Genomic DNA, 9,726 nt, shown 5'->3' with positions numbered 1-9,726 from the left:
CTCAACAAATGCTTATTGCCTGAATCAGTTAATAAATCCTACTTTCGACTAGTGAAAGTGCCCAGTAAGTCGTAAAGCGACACGCCTTCGAGGTCTGGACGTAGCTGCGGCGCGCGGTCCCAGGCAGGAGAAGGGGGTGGGGACCAAGGGTCGCCGCCCCGCCCCCGCCCCCGGCCCCGCCCCCGCCCCCGGCCCCGCCCCCGCCCCCGTCTCGGTCTCCGGCCCCGCCCCGCCCCGCCCTTCGGCCAGCACAACCCGGCCGGCCAGCGCCGCCAGCCTGTGTTTCCGGGCGGGCCTCCAGAGGCCTGCGCACAAGATGGCGACCCCGGCCGGCACCGGGAGGCGCCCGCGGCTGGGCCTTAGGCTCTAGCGCGGGGCTGGGGCGGAGACAGACTGGGCTCAGGTGGCAGGTGGCAGGAGTGGCGCCGCCGGGCCTGGGGGGTGCAAGACCCGCTCGCTGCTGCCCCGGGACTCGCCTTGCCCCGGGGCGGAACCGTAGGAAGGTCAGGTCCGGCCTCTCCGCCCCCCTCCTTCCTGGCCCCCGCGCGGTCACCGTGCGTGGCTCACTTTGAGAGTTGACTTCAGCCACGTGCAGCTTCCATGGCGGCCTCGCAGGCCCTAGGGGAGAAGATTAACATCCTGGCGGGAGAGCCGGCCAAGGATGGGGACAGGGACCCGCTGGGGAACGACTGTTCCGAGCAGGACAGGCCACCCCAGCGCTCCTGGCGGCAGAAGTGCGCCTCCTACGTGCTGGCCCTGAGGCCCTGGAGCTTCAGTGCCTCGCTCACACCGGTGGCACTGGGCAGTGCCCTGGCATACAGATCCCAGGGCGTCCTGGATCCCAGGCTGTTGGTGGGCTGTGCTGTGGCTGTCCTGGCTGTGCATGGGGCTGGCAATTTGGTCAACACTTACTATGACTTTTCCAAGGGCATTGACCACAAAAAGAGTGATGACAGGACTCTGGTGGACCGAATCTTGGAGCCCCAGGATGTTGTCCGGTTTGGAGTCTTCCTCTACACTTTGGGCTGTGTCTGTGCTGCTTGCCTCTACTACCTGTCCCGTCTGAAACTGGAGCACTTGGCGCTCATCTACTTTGGAGGCCTATCTGGCTCCTTTCTCTACACAGGAGGTAAGCATTGGTCTGCTTCCTGTGTGGAGTCTTAGTTGCATGGACTGGAAACCGCGGCTTTGTGTAGGAGTTACAGGGACGTCAAAGGTTCTTTTCTAAATCAGGCCACTTTACCTGAAGTCTGTAAAGTGTGGATCATGTGGATTTTTAAAAAACAACAAGTTGAGAAGATCCTGGCTTGACTTATAGATGTTGGGCCTGACTCAGATGTTTGTATGGACATTTTTTGTATCTAGTTCATTTTTGTCATACTTTATAGGACCACAGTTTCAAATATTAGTGGAACGAAATTGGAAGAACCAAAAATAATACAGCTGGTTTACTTCTAACTAATTTGCTAGGTGACTTCGAAGAGGACTGATTAAGGTAGTGATGGGCAGGTGTTTAAACCCTATTGATTGAGCACTTATGTGCTGTTCTGTGTGAACATAGCAGTCACAGATCCCAACCCTTGTGAAACTTATTATGTGTTATTACAAGAAGAGACAGGAAGTAAATATGGTAATTCTATTTAGGATGATCAGTGTCCTAGTTTGCTCAGGACTGAGGTAGTTCCTGGGATGTGGGACTTTTTGTTAAAACCAGGAAAGCTCCTGGTAAGCTGGGTTGAGTTGGTCACCCTGATTACAGTATGTGAAAGATGATAAGTGCTATGGGGAAGAGAGTAGAGCAAAGAAGTAGTTTGATCAGAGTAGGCTTCCTAAGAAAGGCAATATTGAGCTAGATTGAAGTAGGTGAGAGATGAGGCAATTGACCAAGCATCCATCTGGGGGCCGAGCCTTCCAAGACAAGAGAACAGCCAGGACCAAAGGCCTCAGGCAGGAGTGTTCTGGAAGAGCTTGAGGAATAACAAGGAGTCCAGTGTGCGAATGAGGGAGAAAGCAAAGGGAGGTGAAGTGAGAGAAGGATGTTCAGGGAGGGTAGGGAGGCACGACGTGATAGGACGCAATGGTTTATGTTTTGTTTTGCTTTTTTTGAGTTCGAGTCTCACCCTGTTGCCCAGGCTGGGGTGCAGTGGCACACAAGTTCACGGCCACCACAGCCTCCACCTGCTCGGCTTAGGCTATTCTTCCACCTCAGCCTTCCAAGTAGCTGTAACTACAGATGCACACTACCACACCCGGCTAATTTTTGTGATTTACTGTAGAGACTAGGTCTCACCAAATTGCCCAGGCTGGTCTTGAACTTCAGGGCTCAGGCAATCCTCTCGCCTTGGCCTCCCAGAGTGCTGGGATTGCAGGCTGAGCCACCATGCCTGGCCAGACATAATGTTTTAAAGAATCGCTCTTGCTAAGGTATTGGGAATGGATGAAGAGGAGGGGGCAAGGGTAGAGGAAGGAAGACCAAGTGGGAGGCACTTGCGTGATCCAGACAGAGATGTTGGGTGACTTGGATCCAGGGAGTGGTAGTGGAAGAGGTAAGAAGTCAGATTCTGAACAAATTTTGAAGGTAGACACAGTTTGCTGATGAGAAGTGGGTATGAGGTCAAGAGAAACAGAGGAATTAAGTATAGCTCAAGGATTCTGACCTGAGCAATGGGAAGACATCAGCTGGAGCAATGTCTCCATGGGAGACAGAAAAGGCTGAAGGTAGAGCATATTTTGAGGGGCAGTCAGATTTACTTTGGACATCTTAATGTCTGTTACAGTTCCAAGCGGAGATGTCAAATGGGCAATTGGATATACTATGGGGGGAACACACAAAAATGAAATTACCTTTTGCAGGGTGGACCCTCGTATAGGCTTCCCCCACTCTAGGTAAGTGCTCTAGGAACCCACTGGCATCACTGTACCAGTTTGCGTAGCTGTGAGAGACGATTTGCAGAAGAAAATGTCCCAGGTGACTGGTTCATCCACCGGGACAACACACCTGCCAACACTGCTGAGTGTTCAGCCGTTTTTGGCCAATAACGGCTTGACCCTTGTGCTGCACCCTCCCAGTTCACCCCATCTTGTCCTGAGCGATGACTTTTTTTTGTTTCCCTGATGAAAAAGTCCTGAAAGGGTAACGTTTTGCTGATGTGGAAGAGGTGAAACAAAAAATGGCAGAAGCACCAAAAGGCATCAAAATTGATGAGTTTACAAACTTTTGAGCCGTGGAAAAAGCATTTCGATAGGTGTATTGCATCAAGAATGAGGAAAACCAGGACTGAGCCCTGGAGCACTCCAGAGTTAAAAGTTGGGATTAAAAGGGGGCTGTGAATGAGCATCCAGAGGAGCAAGAGGAAGTCTAGGAAGCTGTGGTGGCCTGGCAGCCAACTGTAAAATGTTCAATAAAGGAAACCAGCTGGGTGCTATCATAGAAAGTATGATATGGTGATGGTGAGACCCTCTCTGTGAAGGTGACATTTATTTTATTTATTTTGGTTTGTTTATGTATCTATTTTTTGAGCAGGAGTCTCACTCTGTCACCCAGGCTGTAGTGCAGTGGCATGCTCATGGCCACCGCAGCCTTGATCTGCTGGGCTCAGACAATCCTTCTGCCTCATCCTTCCAAGTAGCTAGAACTACTACTTGCGTGCCTCCATGTGTGCCACTATGCCTGGCTAATTTTTTATTTATTGTAGAGACAAGGGTGCGTGCCACCATCCTGGTTAATTCTTTAGTTATTGTATAGATGAGGTCTCACCAAGTTGCCCAGGCTAGTCTCGAACCCCTGGACCCAGGCAATCCTCTCACCTCTACCTCCCAAAGTGCTAGGATTACAGGCATGAGCCACCACACCCAACTGAAGGTGACATTTAAGACTTGAAGGAAGGATAAGGACCAGCTGTACGGAGTCCTCAGGCTTGAAGAACCCACAAGTGCCAGTGTCCTGGGTGAGGGAGAGCTTGGCTTCATCTAAGATCTGCTAAAAGGCCACTTGGATCCAGGGGAGAATGAGACACAGCTGGAGAGGCAGGTAGGACTAGGTCCTGCTGGTCTTAAGGAATCCCATTCCCCACCCCCAGAGCTTCGTCTTTGGGTTACTTTTCTCTCTCCATTTACCCCATTGGTGATTTTAGCCAGTCTCTAGGCTCCAGATGCTATCTGTTAAGCTGGTGACTCTTCAGCTCCATGCTCATCCACCTTGGACATTTCAAGCTCATCATGTCTAAAACATAATTCCTGGTCTCCCCAAATAAACCTGCTCCATCCACTGCTTTTCACATTTTGCTCAATGGCAACTTCATCCTTCTAGTTCTCCAAACTGAACGTCACAGCAGTGTCCTTGAATCTCCTCTCCTGTGGCTCTCATCCAGTTCATCAGCAAAGCCTGTGCACTTTACTTTGAAAGTGCATTTGAGATCTGACCACTTCTCACCATCTCCAGCCACCGCCATGATCATCTCTCCCTGGATGATTGCAGCAGATTCCTAACTGGTCTCTTTGCATCTGCCCTTGTCCCTTTCAGGCTGTTCCCAAATCAGCCACCAGAGTACTCCGTTGAAACACTGGGCGGCTGCATCCTTCCTGCTCAGAACTCTCCAGTGGCTTCCACCCCTTCATCTGAAGGCCAGGGTCTTTACAGGGACCTCCTGGGACCTCCATCCTCTGCCTGCCTCCTCCCTCCTCCTTTCTTCCTGCTCACCCGGGCCTGCCACACTGCCCTCCTTTCCCTGTGCAGGAGTGTGACAGGCCTGCCCCCTCCCTCAGGTCCTTTGTGTGGGAGGAGGGGAGGAGTGCAAAGAATACAGGATTTTTTAAAATAAAAAAGTGCGTATTCTTACATGTTTAAACTTCAGTCACCTTCAAAGTACTTGCCATTTAATGCAGTGCACCTATTGAAATGCTTTTTCTACTGCCCAAAACAGTTTTTGAACTCAGCGGTTCTGATGCCTTTTAGTGCTTCTGCTGTTTTTTGCTTCACCTCTTCCACACTGGCAAAACGTTTCCCTTTGAGGACTTTCTTCATCTGGGAAACAAACAAACAAACAAAAAAGCCATTCTTGGTGAGATCGGGGAATAGGGAGGGCGAGGCATGAGGGTCATGCTGCTTTTGGTCAAAAACTGTCGAACACTTAACCTGGTGTGGGCAGGAGTGCTGCTCACAAGTCACCCATCATGAAATGGGCAAATGTGCTGAATGAATCTCACAACTGGGTGCAGTGAATCACTCCTGTAATCCCAGCACTTTGGGAGGTGGTGTTGAGACGATTCCCTAAGTCCAGGGGTTTGAGACCAGCCTGAGCAACTCGAGAAGACCTCATCTCTACAATAAATCAAAAAATGAGCTGGGTATGGTGGCATGTACCTGTAGTTCTAGTTACTTGGGAGGCAGAAGGATCCCATGAGCCCAGCAGGTTGAGACTGCGGTGGCTGTGAGCATGCCATTGTACTCCAGCCTTGGTGACAGGGTGAGACTCCAACTCACAAAAAAAGAAAAAGAAAAAGACTCTCCCCCAAAATGTCCTGAAGCTGATTGCAGTCTCTCACAACAGCGCTTGCTGGTACTGCGATGCCGATGGGTTCCTAGAACACTTACCTAGTGGGGGAAGCCTGTACTACAAGGGGCCTGCCCTTCAAAAGGTAATTCTGTTTTGGGGGGGGTCTCCCCTTGTAGATACTCCTTCCTCTGTTTGGAACATTCTTCCCCTTCCTATCTGTGGTTTGCTTCCCAACCTCCTTCACCATTTGCCAGTGTCAGCTACTTAGGGAGGCCTCGCTTTCACCTTCCCCCCATTTCCCCCCTGCTGCTCTTCTGTACTTTATTTTTCTTCACAGCACACACTACCTTCTGACATACCATATCCGGTATTTGCTTGATTAATAGTCTTCCCTCTTAGACTGTGAGCTCCCTGCGAGCAGGGATTTCTGTCTCTTTGATCTTAGCTGAAGCTCTAGTGCTCAGAGCAGTGCTTCAATAAATATTCATCGAATGAACAGATTAAAATGTATGGAGCAGAGTGACAGCATAATCTGGTTTAGGTTTTTCTTAACATTGACTTGTGTAGATATCTAATGACCTACAGTAAAGTGTGCATATCTTTAGTGTTACAGTTTGATGAATTGTGACAAATACATACAGTTGTGTAACCCTTGCCCCTGTCCTGTTGCAGAACCTTTCCATCACTCCCAAAGCTTTCTTGTGCCTCTTGCCTGTTAATCCCACTCTCCCTGCCTCTATCCAGAGGCAGCTACTGTTCTGATTTCTTTCATATCGATTAGTTTTGCCCAGTCTAGAATGTCATGTAAATGGAACCATTCCATGTGAACTACCTATAGGTGTATGTTTATTTCAGTATGAGCTCTGTGTCTGATTGCTTTTGCTGACCATGATGTTGTTGAGATTCTTTAAGTTATGTGTATTGGTAGTCCTTTTTAACTGCTGAGTAGCATTCCATTGTATGACTATGCCTCAGTTTATCCATTCTCCTGTTCACGGACATTGGGTTGTTTTCGTATTTTGGCTATTGGGACTAAACATTCATGGTCAAGTCTTTTTGTGGATATTTGTTTTCATTTATCTTGGGTAAATGCTCAGGAATGGAATTGCTGGGTCACAGGGTAGATGATGTTTAGTTTTAGGAGAAACTGCCAGGCTGTTTTCTGAAGTGGTTGTATTTGCATTCCCACCAGCAAGATCTGAGCATTCCAGTTGCTCCGTTTCCCTGCCAACTTTTTAATTTATGTTTTAACAGATTCATTCTTTCTGTTGTTTGGAGAACTGGCCCTGTATTTCACTGTGCAGGCTCATTCAGAAATGGTGTTGGGAGGGGTAGGAATGCCTAAGGGGAAGCTCTCTGAGTCAGGTGGGACACACGGACGGGCTTTGGGCCATATATCGAACACTTAGGAAACACATTGCTCTCCAAGGGCTCTGACCTCTCTCCTCCCTAGAGGGGTTTGTGCTTGGTTTTGTATACGGCCTACTTAGGTGGGGACAGAGATCTCTGCTCACACCACTTTCTGCCAGGTGATCTGAGGATGTGTTCTTGGAGAATCAGCCAGAGGTCAAGGTTGTAGTGCTGTTGCATTTTCCACAGAGCCCTGAAGTTGGTTTGGGGAGCTGAGAAAACAGCAAGAGAAGAATGGGCAGCTGGTGGAGAAACTTGCTAGAGTTGACTGGGAGACTGCATGCCCGGCATTGTCTTTGGGCGAGGGTGATCCCCCAAATGTGTGAGGCATTGCAGGAGACATCCATTTCCCAGCTCAAAACTGGAGCTGGTGTTCTGCTTGCAGAAGCCTCCACATGGAGACCTGTCCCAAGTTATGTATTGGAATGCGGCTTGGGGTGCAGAACTCACTTGCTGGGTGTTGGAGGGATCAGTGCTGACACTTTTCCCAGGGAATGCTTTGTTCTAAAGAAATAGGAGTGGGCATTTAGCACAAAGAATTCAGCTGCTAATGGGATGGTAAACCCAGGCCGAGTCTTGTTCCTTGGCTCCCGTGGTTTTCCCATGCAGGCCATTGCCACTTGTCATTTTTGCTAGTTAAAATGCAATTGCTCACTCAAGATTTTCTGTATTTTCACCTCCTGAGCCACACCATGTAGCTTGTGTAGACCCTGAGTTTCCTTTGCTTCTGTAGCAGTGTATGTGCAGGTCCCTTGGGTGTCTCTCGTCCAAGCCACACTGTTTTGTGAGCCTGTGTGGGAGAGTCTTCCTGACCTTGGTCCCAGATTCAAGGTATTTGTTACTGTAGCGCTGTGTACAGTTCAGCCCTTGTGCCAAGCCTTGGGATATGAGCTGTGAATAAGTTGTGAACAAAGCCTGCCTCACAGAACTTACAGTTCAGTGGGAAAGGCAAAGATTATGCTATTGGAAGCACAATGAGTGAAGCTTGTAAAAGTGGCAGTCAGGTTGCCAATGGAGCATATTGCAAGGGGATCAAATGTGGCTTAGCGGTGAGGGGAGGTTGTCTTGAGGCATGGTCTTTAAAGGCTTGAAGGGCAAATAGACATCAGCCAGGCACAGGGAGGGGGTGTCTGAAAGCCCTGAGGACTGAGGGAAGTCTGAGTCGAGCGGGGAGAAGAGCTCAAGGTGAGGCAGGAGAGGCAGGGGCCAGGTGAGCCGGGCTGCAGGTCTGGGACTTTTATTCCAAGGACAAGTTGTTATGGGTTGAAGGTATATGCTGAGGTGGGCATAGGGAGTGGTCAGGTTAGTATTTTTGAAGGCTCACTCTAGCTGCATTGAGGAGATTCAATTAGAGATGGGGGCGCAGTCACAAGATTGGAAGCCAAGAGGCCAGTTTGGAGGGTGTTGCTGAGGCATAAGATGACCATGACTTGGACTGGGAATGGAGTGAGTGAGGTGGGATGGAGAGAACAGGCGGGTTTGGGCGAAGTGGGTCAGACAGGCTTTGAAGTAGGTGGGCAGGACAGGAGCAGGAATTAGGGGTAGTTTAGTTTTAATTTCATGGAAACCAGAAAAGGGAAGCAGCTTCATAACTGGCTACTTTGTTTATTGCAGGAGTGGAAGTTTCTTTATGTGGAAGTTTAGAGACCCTGAAATTTCACTGTGATTCACTGGGGGTCTTCAAAACCAGAAGATGCCCCCAGAGACGGCAGGGGAGGGAGGTGGAAAGGAGGCTGAGTGGCTGTTCCGTGGGGGACTGCCCTCATGGTGGCTTGCAGGGGCTGGTGGAGGGTGAAAGGCAGCACAGAGCGGGCCTGTGGGACCTGAGACCCTTCCCATGGGCTCCTGCCAAGTACATGTGTGGGGGCCGAGCTGGTGGGGACAGTAGGAAGGGAAACTTGGGTATGAACCTGGGAAGAGGGACTTGGAGATCTAACGGGCAGTCTGTCTGCACCTGTGTCATGGGAGAAGAAGTCAGATTTTGTTCTGGGGGGAAAGGAGCTGAATGGTGCCCACTCTCACTGTTCCCAGCTGGAGTGGTCCACCTCCTGCCTGGCGAAGCCCTGCTCTTCCAGCCTTGCTCTCACACCAGCTCTCTGTGTGTTCTGGCCACAGGAATCGGATTCAAGTACGTGGCTCTGGGAGACCTCGTCATCCTCATCACTTTTGGCCCGCTGGCTGTGATGTTTGCCTACGCTGTCCAGGTGGGGTCCCTGGCCATCTTCCCGCTGGTCTACGCCATCCCCCTCGCCCTCAGCACTGAGGCCATTCTGCATTCCAACAACACCAGGGACATGGAGTCTGACCGGGAGGCTGGCATTGTCACGCTGGCCATTCTCATCGGCCCCACCTTCTCCTACATTCTCTACAACACGCTGCTCTTCCTGCCCTACCTGGTCTTCAGCATCCTGGCCATGCACTGCAGCATCAGCCTGGCGCTGCCCCTGCTCACCATTCCCATGGCCTTCTCCCTCGAGAGACAGTTCCGAAGCCAGGCTTTCAACAAACTGCCCCAGAGGACTGCCAAGCTCAACCTCTTGCTGGGACTTTTCTACGTCTTTGGCATCATTCTGGCACCAGTGGGCAGTCTGCCCAAACTTTAAGGGGCCCATAGTCCACAAAACGTGTGCCCCTTTCTTAGGATGTATTGACGTCTTCGAGAAGGGAATGTGATTGGCAGTGACGGCACAAAGCACAGGTGTGAACTCCTGCCTTCTAAGAATTATTATTATATTCTTCAAGAGAATTCTGCTGTTTTTCTGTTTGTTTTTGTTTTTCCCATTTTATGAGGAATTTGAAAACCACTCTGATAATCAGGAGG

The 9,726-nt window shown here is 50.2% G+C and overlaps 1 protein-coding gene across 1 annotated transcript; it reads left to right on the top strand.

Moving 5' to 3' along the window:
- The first annotated feature begins 281 nt into the window (after positions 1 to 281).
- UBIAD1 (UbiA prenyltransferase domain containing 1) lies at positions 282 to 9,701 on the top strand. The gene is made up of 2 exons (XM_008069775.2): positions 282 to 1,129; positions 9,021 to 9,701. Exons 1-2 carry the CDS (start codon positions 601 to 603, stop codon positions 9,506 to 9,508), a joined length of 1,017 nt encoding a protein of 338 aa, XP_008067966.1. The 5' UTR covers positions 282 to 600; the 3' UTR covers positions 9,509 to 9,701.
- The last annotated feature ends 25 nt before the right edge of the window (positions 9,702 to 9,726 follow it).

Source organism: Carlito syrichta, unplaced genomic scaffold (genome assembly GCF_000164805.1).
Source record: "Carlito syrichta isolate Samal-C Ts95f unplaced genomic scaffold, Tarsius_syrichta-2.0.1 Scaffold312205, whole genome shotgun sequence".
NCBI classification, from domain to species: Eukaryota; Metazoa; Chordata; class Mammalia; order Primates; family Tarsiidae; genus Carlito; species Carlito syrichta.
This window is presented reverse-complemented; position numbering and strand designations above follow the sequence as displayed.

What these genes read in the sequence shown, in the direction of transcription:
- UBIAD1 (XM_008069775.2), top strand. Translation starts at nt 601, where the DNA reads ATGGCGGCCTCGCAGGCCCTAGGGGAGAAGATTAACATCCTGGCGGGA. An exon ending in CTCCTTTCTCTACACAGGAG is followed by an intron (nt 1,130 to 9,020) that starts GTAAGCATTGGT and finishes TTCTGGCCACAG; the next exon opens with GAATCGGATTCAAGTACGTG.